General features: G+C 38.3%; 1 protein-coding gene across 4 annotated transcripts in view; it reads right to left on the reverse strand.

The window, feature by feature from the left end:
* The window catches only part of diaph2 (diaphanous related formin 2), a 454,593-nt gene that overhangs the window by 80,746 nt on the left and 352,040 nt on the right, over positions 1-21,807 (reverse strand). For all 4 annotated transcript variants that reach the window (XM_023328256.1, XM_023328254.1, XM_023328253.1 and 1 more), the window contains 2 exons: positions 14,627-14,791; positions 6,182-6,317 (listed from right to left, as the gene is read on the reverse strand). In XM_023328256.1, coding sequence (XP_023184024.1) covers positions 6,182-6,317; positions 14,627-14,791 — 301 coding nt within the window. The remainder of the gene's footprint in view (positions 1-6,181; positions 6,318-14,626; positions 14,792-21,807) is intronic.

Here is a 21,807-nt window from a genome sequence, read left to right on the forward strand (position 1 = left end):
ATTTTATATGCATTTTTAAATTCATTTTCACCTCTATCAGTTCATCTATTTTGTTTGTGGATTGATTCATCTGTTTATACAACTTACCATCCATCCATCCATCCATAAACCCACCCAAAAATAATCCAAAGCTAATTAAAAGTGTTTTTCAACATGACTGACATTAAAGAGTCACAAATTCAACTCTTCCCACTTTGACATCCAGTTTGTGTAGTTGGATGTAAACTTCTACGGAAATAAAAAACATAGGGAATGCAAACCTTGCAGTCTGCTGTCAAGACCTAACCTAACTAACCTCACCAACTTATTTTTCCCTCATATTTATAAAATATACGCCTCTCCCTGAGAAGCCCACTTTTTTATTTGTGTAAACATACACCATTTGATCCACAGCGAGTGAAAGTTTGACAAGAAGGATGCATAAATAGAAGCTGCAGGCCCATCATTGTCAACATGCCAACTGCTCTCTGCAGAGAATCATACAGACATGGAGACCTCATTTTAGCAGGCCTTGCTGAGAGGGAAGAATGCCTAAAAAACTTAGCAGCTCAAAAAAAACAAAAAACACACACACATCCACTGAGCTTTGGAATAGGAAAGGAGGACACACATTTCTGCGATAAAAATCAACTGTGGAGACACTATCTTGAGCTGAACTCTATGTCCATTATTACCAGCACATTAATTCATTCACCTTTAGGCTTTATGATTTGTAAGTGTAAATATAGATTTTAAGTTGTTTTTATCCAGCTTCCAGATGCTGAATGAGCAAAGATAACAATATAAAAGATTATTATATTGTACGTTCTATATTGTCTGACTATGCTGGAACATATGTCTCATGCCAAAACACATTTATAATAAACTGTATTATGTTAAAGCAAAGAAATGTATGGATTTGCATTTTTGTGGTGTCTGCAAGCTGTTGCAGTGGATTGAGGCAGCTGGGTGGCCTTCCATCCATTCAGCAAAAAAATGATGCAATAAAGACAGAATAAAAAAGATAAGTGCATGTTTAGAGTTTTTGTATGTTTAAGGTTTTAGTGAAACAGCTGATGATATTTAGGGGGTTAAAAAAGTCAACTGTGTAATGTCTTCCTCCTGAAAGTATTCATACCTGATTTTTTATACTTTGTCACATGACAACCTCAAAAATCCATGTATTTTATAGAAACAGAACACAAGAAATGACTTTTCACCAAAATTAATAAGTCTGGCAAACAGAAAATTAATGGACAAAGAAGCCAAGAGGTTCATGGTAACTCCATAGGAGATCCACAACTTAAGTGAAAAAATCAACAACTTTTAGTCTTGTGGGAGAAAACTGGCTACACATCACAGTAAGCACGCTGTCCTGATAAAAAAAAAGATGCTTGAAATACTTCAGCAGGAAGGAGCTGAATACAAGGTATGACGGGAAGAAAACCTACAAGATGAGGGGTTAAAGTTCATCTTTAAGCAGGGCGACGACCTTTCACATACAGACACAATCTAAATGAAATTGTTTATATCTGCCATCTGCAACTTTTTAAACCTTCCACAATGGCTAAAACTGGATAAAATGATAAAGAACTAACTCATGTCTTTAAATATGGCAGTTTTAGTAGTCTATTAAGTTTTTTTTATGAATTAATTGCATCGAACTTCCACAACATCAGTTATTTATTACATATATTTTTCTTATTAGGTAGGAAATGTATTTTTTTGTTTTGCATAGATTTCCACAAATATCAATATCACACTGAAGAGATTTTATCTATTCTCTTTGTGCACAGGTTTTCAAGTCTTAATTTATTCAAAAAACTGAAGATATAGATGAAATAGTGGTTCTTCAAAAATAAGAACACATTTACCACAGTAAATATTTATCAAAAATTAAAGTTGTCTTTTCCAGTACATCATCTGACAATTGTGGCTCTGTTAAGGTTACAGACCTCTGGTTTAGATCAAAGCATATTTATGAATAAGAACTGTGTTCAAAACTGTTAGAGGCAGCAAAACAATCTACAGAATATAATTTGAAAAGAAATGCAAAGCTCTTTTTTTATCTCTAATAAACTATGTACCAATTTTTCCCTTTTTTATTTGTCTAATACACAAAATGCCAATAAAATCAGAATTTGTTTGCTTACGTTTCTCATAAAAAGGTCTTCCTGGTACCTGGCTGAAGCATAACGGTCTACTGGCGTCTACTTATTTGCTGTGTTTTTCTTTTTTTTTGTTCATATGTGCTTCATGCCAGACCACATTGTGCTCAAAAAGCGTACAGGCTTTCCGGGTCTTTTCAGAGCTTAGTGAATTTGACTGGGAATACGCAGATGACATGTGGGTTCAGACACTCGCCCCAGATGGGGGGGCTGACCCCAGTGATGCCAGCCATGCTGGCGACCAGAGGGGCCTGGTTCTCTTCACTCCGATGCCTTTAGAGAAGGAAAGTTCAAGTCCTCCACCACACTGCAGCTCTGTGCAGAGCCCAGCTTTCTGCTGTTGACATTGTTTCATTTCATTTCCTTGCAGTAAAAATATCCTGCTCTTAGCCTGTAATAGAGACAGGCATTAGCTTGAGTTCATATTCTGCAGAGCTCAACAGTCACTTCCACTGATCTAAAGTGGTACTGTAAATGTTGAACAGCTGGTCAGTTCAAGAGAATCCACTTAGAGCAAATTAAAACAAATTGAGTGACTGGGTAATGATTTTATAAGATATTTCATACATTAAGATTTCAAATACTTAACTGAGAGGAGTGTTTAGTGATGCACTCCTCTTATCTATCTGTCACTTTGTTGGAAAAGTGATACAAAGAGAGGACATCATTTCAAGGGGTATTTTTTTATATTACCACTTTCCTAAAAGCGTTTATCTGCTCCCCCTCTCCTCTTCCCTCCATCCTGGTGCCATCATGGCAAAAAGCTAAATGAATTAAACTCTCATTAAAAATGCATTTCATTGTTAATCATTTGCGAGGAAAGAGGATTAGGTTGCAATTTGTGAAATGAAATAAAATCTATCCCTTCTCAAAAATAGACTCTTGAAATTGCTTTAAACAAAATACTATTATCCATCAAGCAGTCCTTTAAGCCACAAAATGAGCAAACCAGTAAATCCCTAAAATAGATAAGACACTGACCTGTGCTTAATTCTCATAACACAATAGGCATATGTTTACCCCATCTGCTCAGCTTATGCATCCAAAAACACAGCAAACATAGCTGGTTCTACTCAATTTCTATCAGTTTGATCTCTAAGAGCAGGTGTCTAAACTATCTATTTCAGGATTTCATTTAGCCTTTTAACCCCCAGAATTCAAAATTAATGTCAAAAATGCTCAGCCATGATTAATTAATGGTGAAAGGAATTACACGAGTCTCTTTGTGATGCTCACTTCTGTGTTTTCCCAAACCATTGCGGAAAACAAGAGTGATGCTCCACATGAAATATTGATAGGAAAATCACCTCAAATAACCAACTCTTCGAATATATGAAGCACATGTAGAATTTTAGAGCAGGCAGGGAGACAAGAGCCGAGAGTCTCAAGCCAAGGCTGTCAAACAGGGAGGAGAGGAGGCGCAGAGAAGAAAGATGTGCAACAAGAAAACATTGAATTTCCTGCTATATATTTTCCAACCAAACAGCTTAAAAGGAAACTGAGACGAGGGGCACGAACGCAAACCACCGAGCTGCTTTCACCTCCACCCTTCTTCTGGCTGGAGCTTACATTCCCATTCATCAGACGCATTAACGGGGCCCTGCGTGCGTTTGTCCTTCCTTAGATTGCTTTCCACAAAGAAAAACAACTGAAGGAACAGGAAAAAATGTCAAGGTAAAAAAAAAATAATAATGCAGGTAACGACCTTGACAGAGGAAAAGCTGGCAGCGCTGAGCACATCTTGCATTAGGAAAGTGGATATTCTATATTTTCAAGTTCACCATTATTAAGCTAGGCCAGTACCCTCTGTTGGTGCACAACACTATCCCTGAAATGTCTGAGGCTGTAGGCAAGGTACAGTTTAGATTTTTGGCCTGGGCAGTGTCGGGGTGAAATTATTTGCTTGATGATCGGGTCTGTTTGGATTTCTGTGGCTCATTTAGTAAGCCTACAATGCATTCAGCACAGAGAAGGCCAAACAAGATTCCACAATATAAAGATATAGTCTACATCAAGCCATAAATGGCTTAGCCTGTCTGGTAAGATAGAAAAAGTTAATTAAACTGCCTCAAGCGCAACGCACAACTAGATGTGTACACGGCCCTGCCCTGATGCACTCCTATCAATCACACATCCCAGATGATTTGCACTTTACTCACCCACTGGTGACAACAAGACGCAGGGTGAGTGTATCCAAAAATTTACGTTGATAATAATTCATCCTATTTCTCAACCCAGAATTAGTCCAAAGATGCACTCCCTTCACAACCAGGCCGCTGCATCTCATTAAATTTTTTATGTCTTCCCCCCTCACAGATATTTTGGTATTTCAGTTTCAATGTAAAGGATATGTGATAAATTAACATTGGAAAAGCTCATTTTTCCTCCTTGTTGCGTTGTTATTGCATCTCGTAAACCTGGTCTCATAAATCTGGTCTTTCAACAGGGGTGTGTACACCTAGGACAGACACTGTTTTATATCTTCCAAACAAAAAGTAAACTGCGGGTGTGAGGACAAACAAATAAGTTGAACACACTCCCACCTGTTTCTGGTTGGAGCTTAAATTCCTACTCCTCAGACACATTAACAGAGCGCTGCTTGTTAGATTGCCTTCCACATAGAAACATGTAAAAATACATGAAATTATTCTAGGTTTAATAAAAAAAAACATCCAGGTAAGAACCTTGACAGCAGAAAAGCTGGTCATGCCGAGTGCATCTTGGATTAAGAAAGCGAGTTTTCCATAATTTTCCAAGGTCACCATCATCGAGACAGTCCAGTAATCTAGGTGTCGGTGCGCAGCACAATCCCCCACTATCTCGGAGGCTGCAGGCAACGCTGCCCATGTCATCCTCATGTTTTATTCATTCTGAATGTCATATTATGGCATTCAGAAACCAAGATCAAAATCTGCTCTGGCAGAAATATTTAATATCGCACCACTTCTCCATCCTTCTCCATCTGGTTTGCCAGACACAGAGAGAGAGGGGGTAGACAGCGTCCTTCAGCTCAGCCATGTTGGATTATTGAAAGTAGAGCTTTCAGAGAGGTCTCTGCTCAGGGAACAAAAAAAAGAGCGAGAGAAGTACTGTAGCATGCATCAATTATCTTGGAGAGTCTGTGGCGTGCTGGAGACTGTCTTGTCATATTTCCCAATGAGGCTGGGCGATGGAGAGGTCCTTGGCTAGCACTGACATTTAGAAACTGGTGTGGAAATCCCAGTCTGTTAGTCAAAAAATATGAATAAATAATGGACAAAAGAGTGCACTGACTGCCTGTAAGGCCTCCCAGGCTTGAAATTCCTTCAGTGTCATTGTTATAACTAGACACAAGCATCAGCCTCTGTCACTGTATTTTTCCTCCATGTGCGAAACAATGGCAGCTCACACTGATCAATACATGACTGGCTGCCATTGCTGCAGGACAGAGGAGTCATTATAGCGTTTCTGGAAAATGTTATTCTTTTGTTTTTCCTTACATTGCTTAAGGAAATGTAAGCAATTTTTCATTAATGAATGGTAAACTACCAGAGCCATAATGATCATGTTGAGATTGCCATCTACACAGCAATCTTCAGTTTAGTCGATAAAGCGGGCCTTAATTTCCTATCTTTACATGCAGCCCGTATTTTCCAGCATGTGTCTCTGTAAGCAAACAACATATTTGAGTTTATTTGTGACTACTTTCCAATAGCTGGAAGCATGACTGAATAAAATGTGTTCAATTTTTAGATGCAGCAGGGGGAGAATGTTTTTTGTCTACAGAATGTGGATAAGTAGAAAATACCAATTCTAGCATAACCTCTCTTTTGTCTGGAAGCACTGACTGAGCTATGGAAGCACTGTAAACATGAGAGTTGAAAATAAACTAAAATAAAGGACTCCCTCCCCCTGCTTCTCTACATTAGTATCAGCGGCTGAGTTCAAATCTGTGTGCAGCAAATTTCCATGAAACCCTCTCTCCACCCTTGTGCTTCTTGTCCCCTGAACTCCCCGTCTCCGTCTCGGGAGCAGCATGGGGAGAAGCAGCGTACCTTTGTTCATGTCAATCAGCTGCTTCTTCTTCTGCTGACGCTCCTGCTTCTCTCGCTCAGCTTTCTCCTTCGCCAGCTTGGCTCTCTTGATCTTCTCCTCCATCTCCCTCTTCTTGTGGTTCTCCTTCACGGCTTCCTGATGAGGCACACACACACATCCAGACACACACACACAAACAGATAAAATCAGAATGTTGCTCTGCCACCTTCACTCTTTTATCATCTTCTACACTGTATAGTGTACAGGAGCAGCAGAATACCATCTGCAAATTCTTATCCAGCAACTGGCTTGATAGAGATAAACGTCTGGAATAAACAATGCATCTGTTGCTGTGTAAAAGCCTTTTTTTTTATTATATGCCTATCTATCAGTGAGGTTCCTGTACATGATTTCAGTTCCACAGCTGATTTAATGCCAAACCTACATGAATGATGACATTCACACATAACCAGTGCTTTCAAAAAGTATTCATAGCCTTTGGGTTTTACGCATTTTATCACATAACACAAACTCCAAAGTATTTCATAGATATGTTACGTGATATAAAAAAAAAATAAATCCCTATTTCCATGTCAAGTTTTCATTAAAGAATGTTGCTTGTCTTGTCTGCTATTTTAGCAACATAGCTTGGCTGTAGTTTAATAAATTTGCCAGCAAAAGCTCTACAACTTTTCTTCTAAGAATTGTAAAAAGTGCCACTAAAGATAATACAGACACAGAGCATCAAAAACCTGGGTACTCTCAATAATTAGCTAACATTTAGGCATACTGCATAAAGTGGCCCAGAAGACCCCACCTGTTCACAGTGCGGTATATGTAGATTCTTATGCTGAATGTGGAAAATTCACTTATTCATGGATGTTTTGTAAGGAATATCTAACATATTATAATGAAAATGTAGCTTTGGAATCCATGCTACTCGACATGCTATTGGCATGTCCAAGGGCACCGTTCATTTCTCTTGACGCCAATAGGCTGCACCCCAAGACCAGAGATAAAAACAAAAAACAGGTATCAACTTGATAATTATGCTCATTCATTTGGCCAATAACATAAAATCCAATTAAAATACATTGAATTTTGTGGATCTATTGAGACAAAACGTGAAAAGGTTCAAATTGAACGCTTTTGCAAATCTCTGCACAACATAATGCAGGCATAATTCTTCAGACAACACTGGTAAGACATTTAATTGAGAAAGCAACATGTGGCAGTCGTGCAGCGAGCCCAACATTCAGAAAGCATCCATCTCCTCCGCGGTCACCAGCTGAAATGCCAGAAAGGAACCCGGGATAGAGAGATAATAAACCGTATGTCTTCAGCACTGTACAAATCTGTCAGTTTGTTCTGCTGCAAAGAGAGAATAAGATGCAACTGTGTGACCTTTGGAGACAACAAAATGCTGTTGCATGCTACGCCTGTGGTGCAGCAGAGTTTCCACGTGTGGGAGGTCATACTTCATGTTAGTAAATCCATACGATTATGTGCGCTAAGGTTGGAGTCCATTTACATCTTTATGCTTCAGCTCATCTGTGGTGTTCCCTCTCCCCTATGCATCCATGTGGGCAGCTTTAAGCGAAGGCATAACCCTCTCTGAGCGGTGATATAATATGTGGCGACAGCAGGCCCCCCATCCACTGCCCCTGTGGTCCTGATGAGTGCGCCGTGTTGGCAGCTAAGACAGAGGGATTATGGGGATTGCGGGAAAGGAACAAGGAAAGAGCGGCTCATCATGCCAGTCAATAGCAGGGCTTTTCTACATGTCCAAGGACACGGGCCCTCGCTGTCACCAACTCCTTGATGGATGACAAGGGCAGCAATGGCGGCAGAGACAGAGAGAGAAGAGCGGGGTGGAGTAATTGTGATTAAAAAAATATCAAGTTTAAATCCGGGAAATAAACAAAATGATAGTGAAGAAAGGGAAAGTATTAATATTGTGTGCGTTGTGAAACTGTGATTGTCTCAAACTACTGCAAGTCAGCGACGTCTCTCATATCAACCTGTATTTAATCACCACATCAAGGCTGTGTAAATTAGACCACTGCCCCCTACACAGGATATTGATTGCATCCACTCTACCGCTGCTTTCAACAGGATGAGAGTTGTGCTTTGTATTAGCAACAAAACGTTTACCTTCCATATTTTCTCCAAATGATGAGCAGCTCTGACAGCCAACCACCAACAGGGTTCTGCTCATTTCCAAATGAACGTTGCTGAAGTGCTTCAGGATAAAATCGGGGTAGAAATTATGTAGATTACGTACATAAGTCCTGTCGGCAAAACTTATTCTAAATTAATTCTGGCTGTAAACATGATTACGATACATAATTTAGCGGCTCTAATCAAACAACACCTCTAATCATCAAAGCTCTGCATCTGTGGTTTATTTTGTGTCCCTTTTCCAGTTCTCTGTGACAGGTTGAAATTTCCTTCGGGCAAACATCGATTGTATCACGCTCAATTTTCCTGACAGCTCCGTTTATTGTAGGAGGACCTCCAAGATTAAAATATTCTCATGAAATTTGACTTGATAAATAAATTGGTTGATTTGACATCTTGCATATCTGGTCAGATATTTCTCAATAGACTCTACTAATGTCCAGTTAGTTCTCTAATGCATTCTGGACTAAACCAAACCATACAATATGATTTTAAGAGAAAAGGAGAGAGGTTTTTTTTTTGTATTTGTATTTTGTTGTTTGTCCCTCTGTATATCTGTTGTGCCAAAGAAAACGCAGCATGCATGTAGAAAATGGTTCCTCTGGTGAGATCAGAAAAAATATTGAACTCTTGTTGAGATGCAGAGCTTTGTTGGTGCAAATAAAACTGACACTGTATGACACCGAGGGTATTAAACTCCAGCCCAGAAACTCATAGTTGTGTCCTTAGTTCAACAAACTTGATTCAAATGGAGAAAAATATATCAACAGTCAAGTTCGACTAAATTGTGCTCTTGATTTTAATATAGGGGCAACTATGGCTGTGTGGGTAGAGTAGTCATCTTGCAATTGTAAGATTTTAGGTTTGACTTCAGCTATTTTATGTTGGTGTGCCCCTGGGCAAGGCACTTAACCCCAAGTTGACTACTTGGTGTATAAATGTGTGCGTGTTAGTGGGGGTGAATAGGTGAATGTGGCTCTAATGTAAATGACTTGAAAAGCACTATGTAAGTTCAGTCCATTTGCCATTACCATAAATTGACCTAATCATTTGAATTAGATGTGTTGAAGCAGAGACTCATCTAAAAGTTGTGGGACATCTGTGCTTGAGGAATGGAGCTTGATACTCCTGGCATTATTTTCCTTCAAAGGTGCAGCATAGGTGAGACATGGATAGAGCTAATTCCTGGGTAAAAGTGGAGAAAACGTATAATAGGGTTAATAAAAAGTTAAGATCAAGAGCTACGATGGAATATAAGCATGTTAGAATGGCTTAGTCAAAGTCCAGATTGAAATTCATTTGAGAATCTGTGGGAGTAATTGACAACTTATGTTCCCAAACTCTTTCATTTTCAACTATTTGCAAAGAAGATTAGGCAAATATTTTTCTACAGGTGTAGCTTTTTGGAGTACGTAGAAATATTAGATATTTTCAGACGGGGTGAGAAAGAAGTTCAGGAAGTCCATTTAGAGTTTGAGGTGGTTTGGGCTTTGGGTCAGGATGTCTCTTTGTTGTCTCCCTTTTTTCCAGTCACAGTCCATTTTGGCACATGCAGAACTTACTATACACACCTTGTGACCTGGAAACCTGGATTTGTGTGAGTGAAAGCTACAAAACGTATGACTGCATCCAGCAAAACTGTATTTCCAAGTCCTTCTGGTTTTTACAAAAAAAAATTATGCATGCATCACTATCAAATACTGGCTATGCAAATTTAAAAAAAAGAGATTTTGTAAGAACAAAATGTGTTCCATTTGGCATTCAGCTGTCAGTAATGCTGTCCAAATACTAACATGGCACTTCTTTACTAAGGCTATGATACCCAGTCTGGTTCTGTTGTCTTTATAATTTCTAAAATGTGTGTATTGTTTCTCCTTGACCTGTGCAACACAACACATCTCCCGCAGCATGGTTCCCTTCCCATGCAAATGAGTTTGCCGGTCCAGTGAGGGCGTAATAAGTACTTCCAACTGCTCGGTTGCACCAATGATCTCACACAGAGAGGGTGCCATCACTATATCTCATTTGAATTTTACAAACACTACAACGCCTGGGCTTTAAGTAGCAAATGTGTTTATTAGCCATCTGCTGCACCGTGTGCCAGGATGTGGGGTGAAATGGCTTCAAGAAGTTATAGGTTACAGACTGGAAGGCTTTTGCTGCTGTATACATGTACTCACATATTGATGGGTGACCTCCAAAGTCACTGTACAGTAAGTAAATATATCACATAAACATGATGATGAATCAGCCGAGTCTAAAAGCAGCAATCATTTCTTATATTTTGAAGGAATAAATAAGGATTATATCAAATAAGGTGAAAAATGGCACCAACGAATATTAAAAACCTTCTCATAAATGTTCTATCCTGTTAGTCTATGGATCCATATTGGTCATATTAGAAAGTCACTTCATTAACAAGGAAAACTGTTGGCTCATCCCAGCCCATCTGCTGTGCTTTGATAACTCATTAATGAAAAACAAAAACTCCCCATCCTCATGCTCCTGGTCAGGATTACATATAACACTCCCTGCTATTGCATTTCACCCATACTCTATTTCAAAGTATGGCAGTAGCATTAAATTAATTGTTGAACTCCTCCAATACTGGCTCAAATGATATTTTATTGGGCTCAGAAAAAAAAAGAAGAAAAAAAACGAGGTGGGGGTGAGGGAGAGACGGAGAATGAAACAGAAGGAAAATAGAGTTAATGGATTCTCTTATCAGTTACATTCAGTTCTGTGAGAACTGTCTGTCAATTCGTTTGCTCAAATGCCTTATGTCGGTCGGGTGCATTAAGCTTCCGCTTTTTAGTAAAAGCAATTTAGGGTGACTGTATTGCAAGGGAATTCTTTAATACAGCAGATGCTTTGTGCTGTGAATGCGTTACAAAGGGCGGCGCAACAGAGAAGGAACTTAGCGAGGATGTTTTGTCCGAGTCAAACAACTTCATATTTCTGTATTTTAAAAGAATAATAAACAAATGTCAGCGGCACACCAGGCGTTCCAAGAGGCTAAATCCAGCTAGCATGTTCACTGACAACAAGTCATCACATTTATTTGATTTGCCATTTGTCACAATCAAGAAGGAGTCGATGTAAGTCAAAGATGAATAAAGCATAAGACCTTTTTTGGAGGAAAAAATGAGTTAGCCTAGTTGTTTCACAGGGTAAGAAAAATAAAAACAACATTCAAATAGGAACAACCATTGATTCCTTGTGCTCTGGAAGCAGATGGGATTAGCCTCTCTGTCAGTAAAGCTGAAGCGCCAAAAACTATAAATAATATCTGAGGAATGTGGTGATTAAAGGATTGTTTTTGTATGAATATATTAACTACACTATATCCCACTTACTTCTATCCCCTTAACCATAGCAGGAAATCGGTAATAAAATATTCATATCCAGCTATTTGCTTGAGAGAATAATTTATTTTCTTGGGTGGATGCCTCTTTTACAGATATGCAACTCTGGAATCCTTCAGGGAGTGCTGCGTTGTGCGCTCATGCACTTTGATCAGAGAGAATGGGAAGCGGGTTTCACACAAGGATCAGAGTAAGAAAACGAGAGGGATTCAGACAAGGGGACCTTTCCATTTACATTAACGGGTTGCGAAAAGAAAAAGAGAACACCGTCTGGACAGGATGTCATCATCCTGTCACCTGGAGCTTTAGGGGAGGTGCCAGGTGGGAAAGAGAGATGGCAGAGAGGCAAAGACCGGTAAATACATGTTTAGAAGACTGCTGACAAAAACAGGAGATTTTTACTTTACTTTTCACATGGCTTCTATCGTACTAATTCAATTTGCACCTGGTTGATGCATCAATGAACTATTAATTTTTCTCCGAGTGCAAATGAATGCATCTGAATGATCTTGTTTAAAGCCAATTTTGACAAAAAGTAAAAATTTTAGCAAAGGAAGATATAAAATGTAATAATGCACCACTGACTGTATTCTGACTGAAAACACATCAGTTATAACTTTTAGCAAATGAACAAATATAAACTTAACTTTCATGCAACTTTGGGATAATTATCCAGTTTCATTTCAGGAACAACCCAAGAAACACCATAGCTGATTGAACACAAATATCACTGTCCACAGCGAAGAAACTTCAACATCAACTTAAACTGAGAAAGTGCTGAAAGGAGTTAAATAAATATTATAATATTGTGTTATTTTTATTTTATCAGCTCAAAAATAAACTAAATGTGCAAGATTTTATTCAGATGAATGAAACTGACATTTTTAGAAGGAGATTGTAGATCAAAAGCATGTAAAGAGTCTTTTGTGAGTGTGTTATTAAAAGACAGACAAAGCGTTTTCTAATGTTTTGGGTTATTGTGGGCTACCTTTTTAATAGTTTTTAGTCTAAGTTCAGGAACAACAATGGGATGTGGGTCATTCTGTCTTCTAAACCACTTGCTGAATGACTCAATGGGGGCAGCCGAATTGTTTGATGTTTGTGGTTCAATTTAAATTGAGATTAACACAGAAAGCAGTTTAATAAATGAGGAATATTTTTGGTGCACCTAACATTTTGTTATCTTAAGTCTGTTGAAAATCTTGCAGTAAAAGATTTTAAAAAAATATATTTATCTGCATCAGGTAGAGATAGGCCAGATTTGTTTTGTTGCAGTATTGTTGTCAAGGGCAGCAGAAAATCATTCATAGGTTCGCAAATGGCCCCAAGACCGCACTTTGGACACCCCTGGTTTAACTTATTTGAGACACCCAGCAACATCAGAGTCTGTCTGGAATGCTTCACTTCTAGAGTAAATGTGTTCTTAATTCAAATTTTAAGCGAATGTCAAAAATTCTAAAGCTTTTTCCCAGCCATAAAAGCAGGGTTTTTTCCCCGATATCAGAAAAATCATTAAACTTAACCATAGCTTAAAGGTTTTAATATAACAAATCAGTGCTAGAGCCAACAACAGCAAACACTTCTGCAATTGGTTACTTAAGCTTTGCGTACATCTCTGAATCCATTGTGAACATTAATAAAACCTTAAACAAATTCAAAGTCTTTAGAATTTTTGCCATTTAAAAGATCAGCACATACAATAATCTTTTAAATGTTGGGGACATTACATTACTTCTGTGAGAGAAGAGAGAAGAATAGATTAATGAAAAGTGACCCAATTTGACTGAGTCAAAAGTATATAAAATGCAGAAGAAAAAGAAAAAAAGCTGAGGTTGCTTTTGTGTCCACCGGCACCTGAATATTAGTCGGCTTTTACAAGAAACAGAAAAGCGACACAATTCAAAACCTCACAGTCTGTTGTAGCACTGGAAAGCAATCTGCAAATAAAAGTGTATTTGACACAGAAAAAATGGCATATGGAAGGAAATGACAGCAGGTGGGCCTTGTTACAATCTTCCTGAGAACTTACACGAACCATATTAGAAATATAAAGTCTGAATACAAAATGTGGCACTGTTTTGGACTGAAAACCTTCTTGTGTTTTGAAGTTGACAAGCTGAAATGATTGTTTCTCAAGTGAAAGAAAAAAACCATTGATGACTTCTGGAATTGCAGTGGGACAAAATCATCTTCAATGCTCTATTTCAGTCTTAAGTTATGGTCTTAGGTCTGTATGACAGTATGACAAAAATAACAAAGGAGAATGTTGATGCCTTAAAGTTATCTTAATATGTCAGAAAAGGTCTTTGTTAATACACCAGGGTCAGGAGATTTTGAGATGTAAGGCTTTACTACACATGAGAGGTAAACACTACTGACAAAAAAAATAGAAATCTTCAATCTGCCTTAGTTATGTCATTTGTTTTTAGCATTTCCTTTATAAAATCCATAAAGAGGCCATAAAATGAGAACGAATGCTAATTTATTTCAGTAGTTTAGTTCAGAAGAAGATTCTCTACACATTCAGTGACACTTCTAAGTTTTCATTTCTGCAGTTCACACCCTTCAGTCTGGGTTTCATATATCAGAGTGTGTTTATGAGAGTCACATCCTGAAATGAATTAGAGAAAAAATTAAGTTCTCCATCCTATTCTAATTTACTGGGATGTTCCTCTAATTGTAATCCCAATTTAACATTCAGTTTCAATGAGAACATTGTAATTTTTCACCATCTGTGGGGTCCTGCTGCAAAGTTTGATGAAAATGTGAGCATGTGCAACCAGCTCTCATTTCACTAACACCCAATGTGTGCAAGCAAGTGAGTGCAAAGGCATGTGCATGTGTGGGTGGTGGCCGCTGTTAGGCGCCGTGCGTCTGCTTTATAGCAACGGAGTACATGTGCCGTCGTTTTAAACTCACCACGAAGAGGAAGCGGAAGTTGGCCAACTCTCCGAAGAAATCCTCGACGCTGACTGAGTGGGGGTCGAATGCGAAGTAGCTGCCGATGCTCTCGTACAGCTTCTGCATGTTCTTGTGCATGGTGGACAGCTTCTCGTACTGCTCCCGAGAATGTTTGGAGAAGCCGTAAAAAAAGGGGAGTCAAGGAAAACAGAAAATGCAACGCCTCAAACACAGACAATAAAATGCTACAGTAACCAGCAGTAGCAGGGAAATGTCACACATATGTTGCCTTACAGTATTTTTAAGACCCACCTATGTCAAGGTCAGCAGAAGAAAGAAAAAAAATGGATAAAGGATGGTCTTCATCTCACTTTGGAGTCAATGACAAGGAGAGCTAATAGCGGCAGCCCTGAAGTAATGGAAAGGTGTTTTGTAGGCAGCAGCATGACACAGATGGTTGCTGGAAAAGCTGATTGCAGTCATTGTTCTATTGTTTCGCACAACAACAGTGGGGTCAGGTTGTTTTGAACCTCACAGCTCACGTCGCACTGTGTAATTTACTGAACAGGCGGAGGACTTTTCTCCCAGTGAATGAGTATTGACAGCCGGCATCAGTTAAGCATTATCACAGCAGCCATTGACCTCATGGAGACTGCACCGGGGCACTACAAGACTCCCATCCTGAGCGGGATGAGAGCGATGCAGCGCAGATTTACGTGAACACACATGTGGAGGACACAAACATGGAAATAAGGAGACCTTGAGAAGGAATTTCATTAATACTGGTCATCCTGAAATTACAGCTTTTTACGCATTTATGCTGATAGTTGTTATTGGTGCTGGCTATATTTTTCGTGAAGGATGAATATGAAACTCACACACATGCAAGGATGCGGAAAAAAAGACAGCATAACTTCATAAACAACCACTTGCATCAAGAGCAAAACTCATCCTGCCTCCACAATCATCAAACCTAAGTGAGGTGAACAGCTAAGAGCACTTATAACCATAGAGTGCACACGTACAGTAGCACACGACTCATGTGTGGGTACAGTGCAGATCAGCTGGTGGACAGTCTGCAGGCACACAATGCTAAAGACAGCAAAGTGTGATGATGAAATGTTTTTTTTTTTGTTTTGTTGTTGAAACATATGGAGGAAATAGATGAGGGGACAGATGAACGTAAGTCTGGGGGGGAAGACGACCGGTAGACTCATTCGAGGAATCATTTCAGCCCGACTGATAAGTATAAAATATTGTACGTTGTCTGGGCCACTGGACCAAAAACAATATTAAAGACCTCAAAAACCAACATATTGTAGTCTGATCTAAATAAATTAAATACGATGAGAAACAAATCATATCTGTCTGGAAAGAGTTACAGGCTATTTCTAAGGCTTCTGGGAAACAATTTAGCGGTGAAAGTTGTTATCCACAGAATAAGAAGACAATATTTGAGTAGTGAACTAGCAGGATTAACCAATCAACCAAAATTACTCCAAGTGTTCAATATCAGATAACAATTTGAGAAAAGTGAAGTTTATGAATGAAATGTAATCTATATTATTTTAACATGTATATTTAGTATTACATTTCTGGTGGAGTATTTTTCCTCTCACTTGTCTTGTTTTTCCTTAAAACAGAAAAAAAACATTATGTAATTTATATCAAAGCTATAAGAAGCTTTTGGTTCTGCTTACAATTTCAATCTATTATTTGTGTAACTGCTACTGAATTTATACCCATTTAAATTGTCCTACAAATTGGAATACAGATGGAAAATATCTATAAGGCAAAACAAGGTTTAAATTGGGGCAGGTAAAGTGAAATACCTGCAGCGCCACCTGATGACAGGGAGTGCAAAATCAGTCTCTGTATTTGTCTAGTGTTAGTGTTCATGCCAGAAGAATTGCTGGACGTTCATGCAAAATAAAAGACTGCAAAATAAAGAGCAACAATAAAAATTAAAGATTAATAATACACAATTCATCTAATTAAATGTGTTTGTCTTTCTTATGTGTTTTCCACTGTAATCTGTTCTAAATTGATGCTGTTGCTGTCAACCGATTGTTAAAGGCCATCATTTGACAACACTTTACTGCTTGCTTGTGTTACTCCTACGAAGGTCCCAGCTTCTGAGTCTGGGGGCAGTTATAGGCAATTAGTGTTCTTTTACAGTCGCCTTGGCAACATCCATGGTCAGGTGGGACAGCATGTGGCCTGCGATTACCAGGGCCAAACAGTTATCAAGATTTTGTTGTTTTTGAACAGTCTGCTATTATTGCGTGGAGGCCACAGCAGCTTTCCAACATGTCCTGCTTTGCTAGTTCATAATCAATGCTGTATTTGGGATTTTTCTGTTTCCCCTGCTAAAAATATTACTTATGAGGTCATGTGCAAAACATGTTCCATTGATCCAAAAACACACAATTGCAGAAGTGTTTTTTGGAGTTTTGTGCATGTGAAGGAGGAGGAGGTGTAGATTTGTTGGATTTATTTTGTGAGGTCACACTGGGACAGTCAGAACATTGGGCAGAGAATGAACTTATTCTTCTGTCTCTCTGTATCCATGTCTGCCTGGACGCGATTTACCCCCATTGCTCCTGTCAGACCTCTGTTATCTCTTTGTACACCCCCCTCAATCACCTCTTCTTTTCTAGAGAGTCTCAGTGGATGGATGTGAAAGTAAAACTTTGCCAAAGTAACATTTCTTTTCAACATCAAAAGGACTCTTGAGTTTTGCAGAACTGGAGTTGTGATTTTTTTATGGGTAAGTGGAAAAATAACTGTTTAGAATCTAAAATGTAGCTAGCACATCATAGAAATATACAGCCTCTTTTAAAAACGTTGCTAAATTAGGTTAGCATAAACAAAATAAATAAAAATAGTTTAAAAATGTATGAAGAAAGGGGGTGCAGAAAATGATCATCATAATCATGTCAAGAAATCAAAAAGAAAAAAAAAATAATGCACACCACTACAATGTTTCCATTAAATGTTTACAATATGTTTATCATTCCTTTAGTTCTTGGGGAAAATAAATGTTTAAAAAATCACTTCAAGAACCTACAATTCATCAAATGGATGCTATTCCATAGTTGTTTCAAATTACAAGTAATACTCCACTCCACTATGGTGAACCTCAAGGTTCTGCATAAGCACCCCTGTTGTTTTGTTTCTGTGAACGGTGTACAACCCCACACTTGGTACAACCCCACACTGTTTATGGTATTAATAATAGATGCAGCCATCTGTGAATTGAAATAACAATTCAAGACTATCATAATCATTTTTGATTTAGTACCACATATGAATGTGTCACAAATCAGATTTTTTTTGTTTTTTAATTTTTTGGTGAAAATATTTCAAATGGGTCAGTCAGACTGTCATGAAAAAGTCAGATATGGGTTCCACATTAGCAAAAAAAATAATTAAATAAACCAAAGAAGAAAAAAACAGAGTTGAGTCGCATTTCTTTGCTCCCTGAACGTAACCCTACATCCTGGTTCTAAGTCACAGGGTTCTACATTGTCACGGAGGTCCTGTGATCTGTGCCTGGTAGCACTGCCACATACAAGGCATCAGTTATTTATCTGTACGTTAGGATTTTTATGATTGCAATCTTGTATTGTTTTTTTTTTTTTTTCAGGGAAGGCACTACCAAACTTAAATTTTACTTAATTACTTGCTGTGCCTGATGTAGCTTGTGGCTCACTGGACGTTTTATTTTCCCCGATTTGCTCCCCTTCCCTTCTCACTCCCTGAAATGCCCACGTATGCACTGTGGTAGATGTGTCCCGCTGGGGACTGGACTGAAGCTGGCTGGGCTTTTGCTCTTCATATTTCCACATCAAAGACATGTCATATTGATGGAGCCTGACGCACACTATCCTGCAGCAACACAACCTGCACGCTGGAGCCGCCATCCAGCATGCATACAAAAACAGAACGAGAAGGGAAACATACTCACATATATATATATATATATATATATATATATATATATATATATATATATAATGAAAATGTAAGGTCTAACTGTCATGCTACCATTCTTTAACTACCCGGTTGTCAATTACACTTTTCTTTCTTTTTGCTATAGGATCCTTTGTTTTCTTTCTGTTTATTTTGCTTGCCTGTTTTTACACCCTGTCTCAGTCAAAAGAAAAAACTCATTATAATTCACTTTCTACACCCTCACTTGATATTCTCTCCATTCAATTCTCGCTCTCAGACAACAAATCCCCTCTTTCCTGCTCAGAGTGGACTTTCACAAGTATTCTGTCTGAACCAGGTCTCGTATTCACACCACTTGGGCTTGGAGTGGGCACGCCGGGTCACGAGGTAAGGCATTAGGCAGTCTTTGGTTGCCCCCAACCCTGTTTGTCAGTCTTCGCTCTTCTCTTCAGGCTGTCCTCACAGGAGGACAGCTTGCCCTGCATTAAACCCTACCAAGGCAGAGAAGGGCAGCAGCCCTAAGACTGAAGGGGCTCCATCTAGCAAACATTGATGAGGATTTAAAGCTGCCACTCTGCTTTAAAAACATTTCCATTTTCTATTGTATGTAACATACGGAAAGTAGCAATTAGCTGTGAAGCGGAAAATGATGCATGGTTCAAAAATGTAAATGATATAAAGTGTGACGTGCATTTTGCATTCAAACCCTCTTTACTCTGATTCCTCTAATTAAAATCCAGCTCAATCAAATTACCTATAGAAGTCAAAAGAGGAGGCGACTCTGGAGGAGCTGCAAAAATTCACAACTCAAGTGACATTGTTATACTTTTTGCCAACCACAAATTTGATCTTTACAAAGAATGACAAAATAAAGCCATTGCCAAAGGAAAAGTGGTAAGAATCATAGTTTGAAGTAAGGCAGCAGTTCTCAAAGAGGGATGGGACCCCAATTGTTGCAATAAGGTTGGGGTCCTAAGATCCTCTTTAGAAATTAAACAAAATCAATTATGAAAGGTTTTTTTATTATTATTATTTTAAACATTTCAAAATCCTTGAAAAAAAAATTCACTTCACATTTATGCTCTACTTTATGTTGAACTGTCTCATTAAATTCCAATAAAATTCCAAAGAAATGCATTAATAATAGCATTGAGCAGTTTTTATTAGATATAGTCGGGTAATAAAATCTTTTTCAGATTCAGGGCTCTGCTCTGTCTTTTTTTCTACTCGCTATAAACCCCAGTTACTTTCTGTCCTTGTAAAATCCAGATTTAGGTTTTTGTCCTGCCCCAGAGTCCTCATTATTGCATTTTAATCAGTCACTATTTATCTTTTCGACATGCCAGAAAAGGGTATGTTGAAATTACTAAGCTGCGATTAGGCACACTCATTTTTAACATCACAAACTGACATCAAAACTGGATCCAAATCAGATTTGTAGTCTTCTTTTTGGAGCCACACACTATTCATTCAAATGATAAAACACAGAGAAAAATCAATTTATGGACCACAGCAAAGTAAAAACTGTGTTCACATTGGCCACCTATGAGGATGGCAATAAATTACCTGGTTTGTTTACCTGTGTGCATGAGAGAGTTATTAAAGTGCGACATAAAACCCTACAGTGGGGGCCCAAAAAGCCTTGCTAATAAGTCTCCTGTAACCTAGTTCCATTAATGTTTATTTAATGCTTTTCCTATGTGCTCATTGGCCACTCCATCCAGAGCCCCACACTAAGCCTGCTTTTCTCCAAACCCCACTATCCCTGCTCCCTTTATCCCCCCACCTACTGCCAGCAGCCCCTCTGGGCCAAATTACACCAAGACTGCCCACTGACTGGACACAAGCCATCATGTTGACTGAGAAGAGGATGAAGGAATGGAGTACAGAGTCATGGCAGAGACTTACCACTGTATGTCTGATGGAATACATCATTTTACTGTAGTTCATTGTTTTTCTTCTTAAAATAAACACAAGAGAGGCTGAAATAGATACCAAACTCTTTTGTTTTGGTGTTTTTCTGGTGTTCTCGCAAAAAAAAGTTAAAAGTGAGCGTAGGAAAGCGAACACACTGAGAAATGACCTGACGTAATGGATTAAAATGACTGGGATTATTCATATAAATTCATTGATCTGAATTATAGTAAACAATCCTGTGAATGTTTCTACCAAGCAAGCTTGCTTTGTAAGAAAACAAATCACTTCAGCTTTAAATTAATTCAAGAGTCATAAAAAACAAAGCAATCATCCTGCAATATAATATGTGCTAAACCAACATTTACACAGAAAATTAGAGCTAGCCTGAGGCTAAATTTCTGGAAAGGAAATGAAGACATTTTCTCCTACAACTGAAAATCTTCCCTTTTCTCACCTGCAGTTGGTAGTCGGTATAATGTCACAAGAGCAGAAAAATCACAACAATTCAATCTGTGGGAAAACTCAGTGTATGAACTCAATACCACTACAAAGCATCCAATATTTTACAAAGTATTGCACTTTGAGCCAGAGCTTGATGCACTGAATAACCGAGGAAGATTGTCCCTTAAGGCAGAAACGATAGTGGACATTACAATAGAAGACTCTGCAGCCTTGGAGTAACAATGACTTAGGCAGAAAATTTTACAAAAAATTCAAAAATGCTTCTTTTTTTAAAACAATGCAAGCTATGCCCACAATTTCATGTTGGATCTAAATCAAACAGTTTTGCTCATTAATTCCCTAATGCAGAATGTTTCTGCTGATCATTGCAAAGGTACATTCTGTACCAAATATGAAGTTCTATTTTTCTGATGTATCAAATACTTATTTCTTTCCAATAAATTATTTAAAATAACGCAATGTTATTTCCCATCTGAGGTGTACAGACGATGAAAATTATAGAATTCCCCAATTTTTGTAAGTCGCAAAACTCGGAAAATCAGCCCTGTATTAAAAACTTGTTTTCCCCACTGTAAAAACAATTTGGTTCTAACAATTAGTCTTCATAATTTTGACAATATCCTCAGGTTAAAAAACTTTTAAGCCAATATGCATTCAATGTGGATCAACTTGTCATCTTCCGTTGATGTGTGGTACATTGTTAAAATTCAGTCATGGAAGAAGGTTATAGACAGGTGGTTTATCCGATAACCTGCCAAGCACTCTTTGAAAGTACCTGTCCTTTACCGCTTTCCTCAAACGACTTTCCAGATGGCTCTGCGGAACAAACCATATGGCACTTCAGGTTAGCTATATGCACAGTG

Source organism: Xiphophorus maculatus, chromosome 23, assembly GCF_002775205.1.
Source record: "Xiphophorus maculatus strain JP 163 A chromosome 23, X_maculatus-5.0-male, whole genome shotgun sequence".
Lineage (NCBI taxonomy): Eukaryota > Metazoa > Chordata > Actinopteri > Cyprinodontiformes > Poeciliidae > Xiphophorus > Xiphophorus maculatus.